The sequence below is a fragment of the Maylandia zebra genome, linkage group LG10 (assembly GCF_041146795.1).
Source record: "Maylandia zebra isolate NMK-2024a linkage group LG10, Mzebra_GT3a, whole genome shotgun sequence".
NCBI lineage: Eukaryota > Metazoa > Chordata > Actinopteri > Cichliformes > Cichlidae > Maylandia > Maylandia zebra.
Window position 1 is genome coordinate 32,085,144 of NC_135176.1, and position 13,578 is coordinate 32,098,721.

Genomic DNA, 13,578 nt, shown 5'->3' on the forward strand with positions numbered 1-13,578 from the left:
CATAAAACCGACACAGCAGTGGCTGAAATGTTAACGTCCACTGTGACAAACTTTTACATACATTCTTTTTAATTTGCCTGTAAAACACTATAAAGATAGTTTATTCTGAGAAATCTACTTTACTGCCATAAAAATTCTATAAAAATTCTTGTTTTCTTTTCAAATTCTAACTCAAATATTTGAATATCATCTCATACAAATTTCCGTGACATCGAGACTTTTCCATCTGAACACCGTCCTCAAGTGAAGGAACATCGTGAATACTGGAGGAAACATTACAAAGGAATTATTAACAGATTACTTTTATTATAAATATACAGTGTTAAAATGGAATGGTACCTGACACTGCTAGCTGTTTACAGAAACAAAAAGGAAGTTCTGTTTAACATAATCAATCGAGAGGGTTTAAAAACAAACTCCTGCAGTTCAAATCAAACATCTCGGGGAAGCGTTCGTTCTCTCCGGTTGACTGAGACCAAAAGTTCAACTCAGGTTGCAGAGAAAAAAAAAAAAACACGAGATGCTTCTGCTGATCCAGGGTTCGTTTCCATGGGAAAAACAAACAAAAACAAAACGGGACAAAAATCATGAAAACAAAAACGTGTCAGGTGATTTAAAAATGAGATCACAGGCAGATGTGAGTGAGACATTCGTCAGTGTGTAACATCCAAGAGTTTTTAAAGGTGCCACAAGCAGCATTTTTAACACCTGGAAACATTTAATTTCTCTGCCAGAGGACCATACAAGGGAAATCCCCTCTCTGTGATGTCATACAGAGCCAGGAGGACTTAGACCAACATTTGAAACTTTGATCTTCTCCTGGAGCAGGAGATGTGCAGCAGGAAATAAAGAAAATCACATAAGTAGAAACAGCAACGTCCCAGTTTTTTAAATCTGCTGAATTCTAACTCAGTTTAAAAAATTTCTAATATTTTTTTTGAAACACTTTATTCGGCCAAACATTCAATAGTTTATTCAAAAATACAGAATTGATTAAAATAGTCGTCTTTAGGAGCATCTGACATGTAGCTAATTTTTTGACACTGATATAGAAGCCAGAGGAAAGCTTTCTCTCTTTTTAACAGTCACATTGATGCAGCAACGTCAGATGTTAAAATGTGGCGTGCAGCACCTTTTAAAAAAGATTTGATCATTTTTCTTCATGAATGTCCGTCCAGCTACTCGGCGTCCTCGTTAGGTCCAGTTTGCTCCAACAGACGGAGCTGAGCGAGCGTCCTGTCTCCAACACCGCGGCTTTACCTCATTTCACCCAACAGGTCAAAGAAACGCCATCCGACTGCAGGAGCCGTTGTTCAAGTCAATGTTGTGAAGGCCAATGAGCTCATTCGCCTGCAAGTATCAACTCCAATCCAAAGTATCAGGCACTTAAATTTGAAGAACTTTACAGAAATGAGCAGTGCCGTTTGAGTCTTGATGCTGGAGTAGTGTGCAAAACACTGGATATAAGATCTGCTGAACATGCATAACAAAATGTAAACATTGGAAAATTTAAGATCAAATGGGAAAAGAAAAAAAAGACTGAAATTATACCTAAAGAAACTTTAACAAACTCAGTTTAAATAACCAGGAACAAACCTAGTCTCACACTGGTTTCACCTGATTCTCCAGCTCTAAACTAGAAGACCTCCCTTCACCTGACTTTGCCTCGTCAACAATAAATGCAGCTAAAAATAAAAACAGATTTAAGAGATTAAAGAGAAAACTGGTCCAGTGGAGTTATGGTTTGACTGGGAGGCGCCCAGTGAGAAGCTGAGGTGAATCAAAGTGAACGAGGTCCTACGACAGAGGAAGACGAGTTGATTCAAAGGTCAGGATGACATAATGGCGAGTGAAGCGATTTTGTGAAGAAGAAGAAAGTTTTGTGAAGTTAACTGCGCTTCAAACACCTGCTTTTTGGCAGCGAGGGTACCCTTAGTGACAAGTTCTAGCACCTCAGTATTAATCGACAAAGACGTGGATTGAAAATCATTGAAAGTTTCCGGGTTCTTCCAAGAACATCTGAACATGCAAAGACCACCCTCGCTAACATTTGATGCAAACCCAGTCATTTTGCTAGTTTTGAAATGTGACCTCGTCTTCATCGGTTACTCCTGGGGTGCTTTTAAGGGGTCATCTGCACACATGCCACTCTACTGTAGGCTTTACTGGCTGCTGCCCCTCAGGAGGCTTACAGCAGTTGGACAATCAGAGGAAAGCAGGCTTTTCAGGAGGGTTTCCTTAGAGACACTGGAGCTAAAACAGCTTGTTTTAGACATACGATAAAGTTAAAGCCCAGTTTAATAAAAATAAGGATTATTTTGAGCTATGAGTCATGCAAAGCTGCTCTGGTAGAGTTGAAGAATAAAAATAAAGGAAATGAGCAGAATCGGTCCCCCTTTGATAAAGTCCTAAGTTGTGCATTAAAGTAAGCGGTACAGCTCGCCAAAAGCTAAAGGTGCAGGTGGAAAACTTTCACACAACCACTTCTGTCACATTTCTTGTGTAAAATCGAGTGTAAAGCCTGAAAAGACACGCTGCGTCTGCAGGACGATAAAACCGAGTGTACATGCGTTTTTTGGAAACGTTTGGAGGTTTATGAACTCGTTCCCTCTGAAGCGCCTCACCTACAATAAATAAAGGTGTTCTGACAGGAAGAAGCAGAGCCATTATGTACAGTAGTTACCCTGTTCTCACTGTTGTTACTGCATGAAGGGGAATAAGACTTTGTATTTACCGGTATTCACCATCGTCTCCTGGTTACTGCTCATTTTCCCCACGAGTGAAGAAGAAAATCCTGAAGTCCTAAAACTCCGACAGAGGTCACGGAAAAGTCCCGGTCGAGTACTTTGGTGCGTCTGCCCAGCTACGACCGACTGAGTGTGTACATCTCTACTCGCGTACTCATTCACAAACGATTTGCCTCACATGAAGCCAACAGTCGAATAAATCAGGAGGAAAAAGTCCTGCACGTATTTTCATAAACAAGCCACGGTTTCTTTTAATTAAAATAGACTTTCTTAAAATTCTCAGGAAAATTAGGTCGGCTACGAGGAACTTTTCCTCTCGACACGTGATGGCGATGAAAAGAACAACAACAATAATAGCAACAATAATATGGCAACAAAACTAAGCAAACAGCACCACTTAATTTCGGTGTCGTAGTTGATTCGACTACTCGGGCAGGAAGAAAGGAAACGAGGAAAAGCGAGTGTGTACAGTAGGTGTGCAAATCTGAACCAACGTCTGTGGCAGAAAACAAACAGGAAAAGGCGACTTAAAGGGATACCTTGATGTTTGTTGGGTTTCATGTACGCACTTTAAATGACAGGATGATGATGATGAAGTGATGAAGGATCCGTTCCGCAGTCTTTGGTGGAGCTTTTTCCTAAACACGACTGAATCAAACAGAAACCGAACTAACAGGTCCGACACGCATCGGAGAGCGGTGCAGAATCGTCTCGCCGCTCCCGCAAAGGACGGCGCCGCTCTCAAAACGAGATGTAATGAGGTCCGGATGGAGACGACTCGAGCGCTCGTGAAGCCGCAGGAAACCGCGACGAGGTGATCAGAAAGTCCCAGACATTGGCCCGTCAAAGGACCGGAAACCTGGTTTCACATTAAAGATCCTCTTCTCTGAGAGGTCCAGAGTTGGAGCTACGGAGTCGCACTCTGACCATCACGGATGGCGAGCGTTCGCTCTACGAACCAGACGAAGACTCCAGACTTCCTGACAGGCTCAGCAGGTGAAGTCCGTCATGTTCTCCACATTCATCAAGTTGTAAACCGTGAATTTATCCCTCACCTGCACCAGGTGATTCCTAATCTTTGCTCACCTCCTGAACCCCTCCCTCAGATCCCTCCGTCTGAGTTTGTGCACTTTGAGAAATTAAAAAGAAGCTGAAAAATCAACGCTGGAGGTCAGCCGGTGCCTGCCTCCCGAGCAGCTGTGCTGGAACTTTCTGATCTCACGCTGCCCTAAACACCCCTATATACGGATCAATCCGCCACTAAAAGTAGTTCCTAACAGTTTGTAGGAGTTGAGGAGAAGACGTGTTTTAACAGTTTAACTCCACATGCTTGGCATCCATCTATGTGCGTTTATGGACTGGCCTCCTACCCTAATGCATGCTGGGATACTCCCCTTGAACATATGAAGCAGGCGAGAAACTATAAAAGAACCTGAGGTAGTCTGAATGCTTGGGCTACGAGTTTGGTACGAGCTCTAATGTGAAGGCTGGTAGTGATGAGGGCGCCATCGTAGCTGCTGAGGGTTTTATAAGGAAACCAATGAGGTGGAGGGTCCGCGCAGTCGTTACGAGCTTAACGAACTCTGAGAAACACTGAAACGCCAATTTTTCTCAGGCCTGGAAGCAGCTCTACAAGAGAGCTGAGGGACGCAGGTCCATCATCAAGGTATCTCTTTAAGAGAATGTGTTTGAAGCCGGCGACGAAGCAGCTCGCAGGCCGATTTAAGGCACGTGTGTGAGAAAGTTTACATCATTAGAGCTAACGAACAGGACTATAAACGCTTCACTTAACGAGCTATAACGTGAAGACTGAGAGGAGCTGCTTCTTTTTTCTTTTGCTCACGTAACATCTAAACACCTTATCAGAAAATAACTCTGTCTCTACAGACGTAGAGTACAATTTAAAAGCTACAAACTACAGTACACTCTTAATGCTAGTTAATGAAGTCCCGATGCATAGCATCACCCATAGATGGACACTGATTCTGACTTTGTGGATCTCTGACGGCGGAGTCAATCGTAGTGTTATGGAGGTTATGGCAGTGTGTGTCCGAGTCCGTGTCTCGTCTCCGGTGAGATGCGTGATTGTCATGAGCCGTCGTTCCTCCAAAGAGTTCGTCCGACGACGTGAGTGGAAAAAAACTAAAACGCGAAGAGGAAGAGTTGGTGAAGATGGAGAAACGAAAGCTCCGCGCTCCCGTGGGTTCAGGCGCTGACGTGATAGGGCATCTTCCAACAAATCAGAGCGGCGGGGGTTAAAAACACTGCGTGTCAGCATTGGCGGCGCCGCGGCTGGAGCAGTCTCCGCAGTCTCTCCCTTCCATCGCCATCTTTTCTACTGCCACCTCCTCCTCATCCTCCTCCTTCACATCTTTTAGCGGATCCTCTCCGCTCTCGACTTTAGGGACGAACTTCCCGAACCGCACGCCATTCAGATCCTCCTCCAGTTTGACTTTGAAGGGCGGCAGGCCGAGCAGGAAGGCCCGGATCCTGCTGGGCGAGCTCAGATCTGCGGGTTCATCCTGGTTCTTCATCTCCACCTCGACCTGCCCTCCTCCTCCCACCACCGCCGCTCCTCCTGCTGCACTTCCTGCGGAGCTGGAGCGCGTTTCCTCAGCTGGCTCTGTGAAGCCGGTCCTCACTCTCTTGGCCGGCAGCTGGTCGGCGTTCCCATTGACGACGGCCCGGCTCGGCTCCGGCCCTTCCGCGGCGGGTCTCTTCGGCGTGAACCGTTTGCTGAGGTTGAGGGGCAGCGCCTGCTCGGGGGGAGGGGTGGGCTTGGCGTTCAGGTCCTGGGAGAGAGCCTCGGACAGGCACCGCGTGAACATCTGCAGCTGGGACGGGCCCAAGCAACGAGTCCTCATCAGCTGACACACCTGAACGCTGCAGTCAAGGTTCACGGGAAGGACTCGGAGGGGGGGCATGGGGGGCCGGGTTCTAGCCTCTCGCCCGCCTCCTCTCGGCCCCCCCTCGTCCATGTTACACCCTGAGCAATGGGTGTGGTGCTGCTGGAGGGGGTGGGGCTGTGGCTGCTCCCCGCTCGGGTGAGGGGTGTCTGGGCTCCCACTCTTCGGCTGGGGGGTGTAGATGATTGGATGGTGCTGGCTCGGGTTCTGGGGCGTCAGGGCAGGGCTCTCGGGGCCCCTCTGCAGTCCCAGTCGGCTCCTGAACACGTCCGAAGGACACAAGCCTTTGATGGGGCTGAAGCCGCTCAGAGAGCCTCTGATGAAGTGGCGCGGCAGCGCGGAGAGGAGCACGCCCGTGGCGGGAACCACAGACTCCCCTCGCTCTGTCTTCACCTCCTTCGGTTTGGGCTGGAAAGAGATGAAGGGGCCGGCGAGGGGGGCGAGGTCCGGGGTGAGGGGCATGGTGATGGGCAGGATGGCCGGCTGCAGGGAGCAGAGAAGGAAATGAATCACATGCAGTCAAATCAAACCTCCTCACAGGCGTGTACGAGTGTTTCGTGGTCGTTACCCTGTGCATGCCGCTGGCGGCAGTTCCTCCGCGGCCCACGGCTGGAAGCTGTTGCTGCGTCATCTCCACCGCACTGCCTTTGACCTTCGCCTGCTGCAGTGCCAGCAGCTTTGCCTGAGCGAGCACCGTGGCCTTGTTTCGCGTGCCCGGCGGCCGGCCTCGACCTCTCTTTGCCACCATGGTGCCGTTCGGGTTTGGGACCTGTTCAGAGGCAAGAGAGGCTGGAGGTGAACCAACTAAGCCAATTAAAGCAGTGACGTTTGCAGGGTTACTGAAGTGGTGGTGGCTAGCAACACAGCTATGTTAGCATAACATAAACACAGTGAAGCTGGAGGATGAACGCTAACTTTTTCCACCTGATAAAAGTTAATGTGAGGGTTCCTGATGGTTAGAGACAAATACAGTCGCATGGCAGGATGCTGTAAACGGACCAAACGTCAGTCAGGAGAACAACTGAGATAATCCATCCACAGGTGAGTCATTAATATACTGCAACAACATGGGAACAGAGCAGCTGCCAGAGAATTCAGCATTAATGAATCAATGGTACAGAAGTGGAGGAAGCGCAGTTTTTGGCTTCCCCCATATTCCAAAAGTGCTTCATCTCTTTGCTATGACTGTCGCCCGCCATAATTTGCAGATGATGTTGTTTGCAGCTGCTGCCATGCTTTCGACCAACACAGGGGCAGCTTGATGACACCATCAACATGCGCTATCGCCGTAGAGCGGTATAAATTTCTACCGTTTCTACCGCCCACCCCGAGGCGGCAGTGTCAGCGTCCCCCCATCACAGCATCACCCGAGCATCTGTTACGGAGCATCAGCGTTCAGCAGTGTTAGTAACAGATGAAAACAAAGCTGTCAGCTCACGTCATCATGCATGGTGGGAGAAGCAGCAGCAGGTGGTGTGGCCACCTTCCTCTCCCGGGGTCTGGGTCCCGGCTTTTTGCCTCTGGGATGTGGTCTCCTGCCTCTGATGCCTCTGGGCTTCGGCACCACCGGGGATTCTGGGACTTTAAACTCTGCTCCGCCCGCTCTGAGGTGTTCTTCATAAGGAAGCATCAGCCTGAGACACAGAAACCTGAACTTTAGCATGTGGACCCTTTTAGTCACAGGTCAAAGGTCAAGGGTTTAGTTTTCAGTATTTCCATTACATCTGTCAGGATATTACGGAGCCAGAATAATAATGTGCACAGTAATGCACATGGTCTACTCAGGTACAGGGAGCTTTCCTGCTCTCTAACACTAATGACCGCTTCATCCAGCGCTGACCTCTGCTGGATGAAGGTACGAAGCCCACTGGCTGGTTTTCCTCTCTGCTTACAGACCCTCGTCACTTCCCTTTGCTCACTTTTGAGTGTAAAACGGTCTGAAACGCTCGGTGAGCGCAGTCAGAGATGATGTCTGTCTCACCTCTCGTAGTGTCTCCTGGTGCAGGTCGCAGCGCTGGTGCTGCCGGGGCATCCGCCCAGCTCGTTGTAAACCACTTTCCACAGACGGTCTGTCGTCACCTGCCGCACGAAAACAAGCAGAAAGTCAGATAACGAGGAGTAACCCTCAAAGGACTGTGGTGACCGGTTCACGATAGTTCAACTGGAGACTCCCAGGTATTCAGCCTGCAGTGGAGACCATGCACCAACTCTAAGGCCTTCACCCCACTGCAGGCTGAATACCTGGGAGTCTCCGTCAGCTGCCTTTTGATCCTGGAAGAGGTCGAACCGCCTCCGACTCCTCAGAGTCAAAGTATCAGAGTCGACTTTGAGAGGAAAACTTGACCTAAATCCTGGTTTACATCAGTTTTAGTGCCCCCTACTGTTTAGACACGTGTAACTACATCCTCAACCATTTGGAAAGGGTGACGACTGATTTATACTTTAAATTTTGTTGGCAGTGGTTTCATCTACAAAGACTCTTCTGTGGAACCAGCTTCCAGTTTGGATTCAGGAGACAGACACTATCTCTACTTTCAAGATCAGGCTTCAAACTTTCCTTTGTGCTAAAGCATATAGTTAGGGCTGGACCAGGTGACCCTGAATCCTCCCTTAGTGATGCTGCAGTAGACGTAGGCTGCCGGGGGATTCCCATGATGCACTGGGTGTTTCTTCTGCGATCACTGTGTGTTTATACACCTCTCTGCATGTAATCATTGTTATTATTAACCTCTGGCTCTCTTCCACAGACATGCAGCCCCATAATGTGTTAATTATAAAAATCAATGCAAAAATGTTTTAAAACACTTTGTTGGTGATAATTTTAGACGAATAAAAACTGATGTGACTTCAAATCCAAATATCTGCAGAGATGATCTGATCCTGATCTTCAGCTCTGGCACTTGTTAGCGTGAGCTTCAGACGCTTCATTAATCTCCACGTTTGTATTAAAAACAGCAGTGTGACAAAAAGCTGACGTCTCTGCGATCAATGGAGACGAGGCCAAACAGACGCTCTGCAAACATGTGGACAAAGTCAAACTCTGCAGTGGATCAGTTTTTATTTTTGAGCCGTCTCCATCGTCTGTGTGTTAATCCTGATGTAGACCATCAGACGTGCAGCGACACTGAGACAAATTAAAACTCATCTGTGCAAATGAATATTTAATTATATTTACAATAAAAACTCCAGTCTGGCAGTTACTGCATGTTTCAACTCTTCAGGTTTAAATGTGGACCGATAACGTTTTAGTTTGGCTGCAAACACGTTCAGTGTCGCCGGTTTCAGTTTCACTTTATTGAGGGAGCGGCTGCAGAAACTGAACCAAAGGTCGGATCATGTCTGATCAATTTACACCGTCAGCACATCCACCCCACAGGGGAATTTAAAGCAGTCGGACAGGAAAGACCGCTCGGCCTCGAGTCCCAGGGCGCCTCATCTAAATAAGCTATAAAACAAAACCTGATGAAACGCCTCGAGCGAGCGGCCTGCTGTCAGCAGACTAAAATCAGTGTTTGCAGTTTTCTCAGCAGGGACGGAGACAGAGCTAACGAGCACAAAAACTTCATGATTTCACTTTAAAATAAATCCCTGCAGGCTGATTTATAATCTGACCTCATCCTCCTGGATTAAACCAAACACACAGTCGCACTCAGATGTGCCGTCCTCGCAGGTTCGATTTAACCTCACGTGAAACAAACTGAGCTGAAACACGTTCAAACTCTTTATTTAAACCTCACAGAAAACCTGAAAAGTATCATAAACGAGTTTTTAATAACAGTCGTGCAGCTTCCCGTCTTTATGCAGCAAATCAGCAGCTCTTACTATTTTAGAGAAACTGAAATAAACTGAAGTGACTCACCTTTTTGTAGCCCCCGAGCCGTTTGACCACAGAGTACATGAGGAAGAGGTCGACTGAGGACGGCGGCGAAACATCAGACATGCAAAGGAGACACAAAAACATTTAAAGCAGGCGGTGAGGACACAGCGGAGGCAGGATGGTCCTCACTACACGAACGTGGTTTCAAACCCCCCACAGATCAAACATGGAGTCTCGATGAAGCTCAGCAGTCACATGTTTACCTCTGACACGGCACCCAACCTTCATTCAACACCACAAAACTTTATTTAACACGCAGTCAGAGCACATCTGTCTCTGGAGGGTAGGAAGGAAGGAAGGAAGGAAGGATGGATGTAAGGAAAGAGTGAAAGAAAAAGGGGATGAGAGAGAGACAGGGAGGGAGGGAGGAAGGAAGGAAGGAACGAAGGAAGGAAGGAATGAAGAAAGGATGGATGTAAGGAAAGAGTGAAAGAAAAAGGGGATGAGAGAGAGACAGGGAGGGAGGGAGGGAGGGAGGGAGGAAGGAAGGATGGATGTAAGGAAAGAGTGAAAGAAAAAGGGGATGAGAGAGAGACAGGGAGGGAGGGAGGGAGGGAGGGAGGAAGGAAGGAAGGATGGATGTAAGGAAAGAGTGAAAGAAAAAGGGGATGAGAGAGAGACAGGGAGGGAGGGAGGAAGGAAGGAAGGAAGGAAGGAAGGATGGATGGATGTAAGGAAAGAGTGAAAGAAAAAGGGGATGAGAGAGAGACAGGGAGGGAGGGAGGGAGGGAGGGAGGGAGGAAGGAAGGAAGGATGGATGTAAGGAAAGAGTGAAAGAAAAAGGGGATGAGAGAGAGACAGGGAGGGAGGGAGGGAGGGAGGGAGGAAGGAAGGAAGGAACGAAGGAAGGAAGGAATGAAGAAAGGATGGATGTAAGGAAAGAGTGAAAGAAAAAGGGGATGAGAGAGAGACAGGGAGGGAGGGAGGAAGGAAGGAAGGAAGGAAGGAAGGAAGGATGGATGTAAGGAAAGAGTGAAAGAAAAAGGGGATGAGAGAGAGACAGGGAGGGAGGGAGGGAGGGAGGAAGGAAGGAAGGAACGAAGGAAGGAAGGAATGAAGAAAGGATGGATGTAAGGAAAGAGTGAAAGAAAAAGGGGATGAGAGAGAGACAGACAGGGAGGGAGGGAGGGAGGAAGGAAGGAAGGAAGGAAGGATGGATGTAAGGAAAGAGTGAAAGAAAAAGGGGATGAGAGAGAGACAGGGAGGGAGGGAGGAAGGAAGGAAGGAAGGAAGGAAGGAAGGAAGGATGGATGGATGTAAGGAAAGAGTGAAAGAAAAAGGGGATGAGAGAGAGACAGGGAGGGAGGGAGGGAGGGAGGAAGGAAGGAAGGAAGGAAGGAAGGATGGATGTAAGGAAAGAGTGAAAGAAAAAGGGGATGAGAGGGAGGGAGGGAGGGAGGAAGGAAGGAAGGAAGAAAGGAAGGAACGAAGGAAGGAAGGAAGGATGGATGTAAGGAAAGAGTGAAAGAAAAGGGGATGAGAGAGAGAGAGGGGAAGGAAGGAAGGAAGGAAGAAAGGAAGGAAGGAAGAAAGGATGGATGTAAGGAAAGAGTGAAAGAAAATGGGGATGAGAGAGAGACAGGGAGGGAGGGAGGGAGGGAGGGAGGGAGGAAGGAAGGAAGGATGGATGTAAGGAAAGAGTGAAAGAAAAAGGGGATGAGAGAGAGACAGGGAGGGAGGGAGGAAGGGAGGGAGGAAGGAAGGAAGGAAGGAAGGAAGGATGGATGTAAGGAAAGAGTGAAAGAAAAAGGGGATGAGAGAGAGACAGGGAGGGAGGGAGGAAGGAAGGAAGGAAGGAAGGAAGGAAGAAAGGATGGATGTAAGGAAAGAGTGAAAGAAAAAGGGGATGAGAGAGAGACAGGGAGGGAGGGAGGGAGGAAGGGAGGGAGGAAGGAAGGAAGGATGGATGTAAGGAAAGAGTGAAAGAAAAAGGGGATGAGAGAGAGACAGGGAGGGAGGGAGGAAGGGAGGGAGGAAGGAAGGAAGGAAGAAAGGATGGATGTAAGGAAAGAGTGAAAGAAAAAGGGGATGAGAGAGAGAAGGAGGGAGGTAGGAAGGAAGGAAGAGGGGATAACAGAAGGAAGGAAGGAAGGCAAGGATGGAAGGAAGAGGGGATAACAGAAGGAAGGAAGGAAGGCAAGGATGGATGAAGGAAGGAAGGAAAGAGTAAAAGGTCATGAAGGATGGATGAAGGAAAGAAGGAAAGAAAAGGAACGTTCTGTAGAGCGCGGAAGAAGAAGCGGCGGCGTGGAGGACTCACTCTTCTTGAAGCCCAGGTTCGGGACTTTGTGGATCGGCGATCCGTGGCGGTCCATGAAGGCGAACAGCTGATCGAGGAACAGCTGCTCCTCGGGGTGAGGGAGCCAGTCGCCGTCACAGCCAACCTCCACGCTGCCCATCACGTTCTCCTGAGGGGGAAACACGCAGTGAGATCATCATTGCACGCCTCAGCACTTCCTGTTATTTTACTCGTCACATTAAAACTGATCTGCGCCTTTATTTTGGCGGTCAGAAACTGAATCTATTAAACGACTTTATTTGCTGCGAGGCTCACATGTTCACGTCTGCAGCACGTCGGCCACTAGAGGGCGCTGTGAGAGGCCTCGCAGGTCAAACCTCGGAGCAGTTTAAGGATTATAATCCAGCAGCGCTCAGAGACTCGAGCGTGTTTGTTGCTTCGTGGATCCAAAGCCAGCAGCTCTAAAATCCACTTCCATATGTGAGTGCTCTGGCTTTCTTAAATGAACAGCAAACCTGCCTCTGCGTGGGGGCACGAATGCATTCAAAGCACTGACAAAGCGACTGGGTGCACGTGTGCGCTGAAACAAAGCAGCTGAAACTGCACGCCCAGACCTGCCTCACAGCAGAGCTCCGAGCGTCTAATAACAGAGACCAGGTTCATGTTTTTACTCCAGTCTCACAGCTCTGCGGGACCAGATCTACTTCCTGAAAGGATTTGATTTCACTTTCAGCAGAGTTTGTATTATAGGAGGATCTGGAGCCTGAAGCAGAGCTTTCTGTAAACACGCCGTAACGACGAAGAGGAGCCTGAACGTGACAGTCAGCGATGAGATGATCGCCACACGCACCTTCATCCTCTCGATCCACGACTCCGACTGGCTGGAGTTTGGCGAGTCTTTGCTGTCGCGGCCTCTCCTCTTACGAGGTCGTCCTCGCAGACTGAGAGAAGGACATCCTGCAGGAAAAATAAAATAAAGGCGTAAACATTTACAACATCTCCGGAGGCCTTCCTGTGTTTGTTTGAGGCGATCTTTGTGAGGCATTTACGAACTAAAAATCAGAGAACTAAATAACAGCACATGGCTCAGGTGCAGCGCTCTGCTGTGGGCGGTGGTCTAAAGGGGTCACATGACGGAGGTTATCCGGTCTAAAACGGACACAGGATTTATTCATTTAGCTCCGAGCGCAGGGCGACAGCAGATGATCTGATTTACAAAAGTTGAGCAGACTGTACAAACATGTCAGACACACGAGGAGGCTGGTTTTATCTTCCGATGAGCACTCGAGCTGCTTCTTCACCACAGCAGGTCATCTGCCTCCACCTCACCCCGTCCTCCTCCGCCACACCACCCTCTGCATGTCCTCCTTCTCCGAGGTCGTCCCCTCTCCTCCTCAGTGGATAATCTAACAGGTTGATTTGAAGCCTGATCTGCTCAGTAAGCGTGTTGTTCTTCTTCTAAAGCACTGATGTGGACAAGTTTATCCAACCTTCAAATAACCTGAAAACATCTCACTACAGGCTTTTATAACCAGCCTGCAGACACCAGAGAAGCAGCTCAGGACTCTCCAGCAGGTGGCAGCGTTTCACAGGCAAACAGGAAGCTGTACTGAGGAAGGAAGTGATGCTTTCAGGTCAAAGGGCTTTCAAAAACCAGTTATATGTTTCATCTTACACACAAACGTCGCCTTTCAGCAGCAGAAAACATTTATGGGCTCAAATTGTGGTCATAAATATTTTGCACTTGTAAATCAGGATTTGTATGTGGACCAAAAAATACGTGTGAAACTCTGCACTCAAGTTTCAAGT

General features: G+C 48.3%; 1 protein-coding gene across 1 annotated transcript in view; it reads right to left on the minus strand.

The window, feature by feature from the left end:
• Nucleotides 1-286: 286 nt before the first annotated feature.
• zgc:77151 (uncharacterized) overlaps nt 287-13,578 on the minus strand; it is a 46,358-nt gene continuing 33,066 nt past the window's right edge. The window contains exons 6-12 of the mRNA XM_004556842.3: nt 12,620-12,726; nt 11,791-11,938; nt 9,513-9,565; nt 7,635-7,732; nt 7,092-7,287; nt 6,222-6,422; nt 287-6,136 (exon numbers count right to left, since the gene is read on the minus strand). Coding sequence (XP_004556899.3) covers nt 5,003-6,136; nt 6,222-6,422; nt 7,092-7,287; nt 7,635-7,732; nt 9,513-9,565; nt 11,791-11,938; nt 12,620-12,726 — 1,937 coding nt within the window. The 3' untranslated portion in view covers nt 287-5,002. The remainder of the gene's footprint in view (nt 6,137-6,221; nt 6,423-7,091; nt 7,288-7,634; nt 7,733-9,512; nt 9,566-11,790; nt 11,939-12,619; nt 12,727-13,578) is intronic.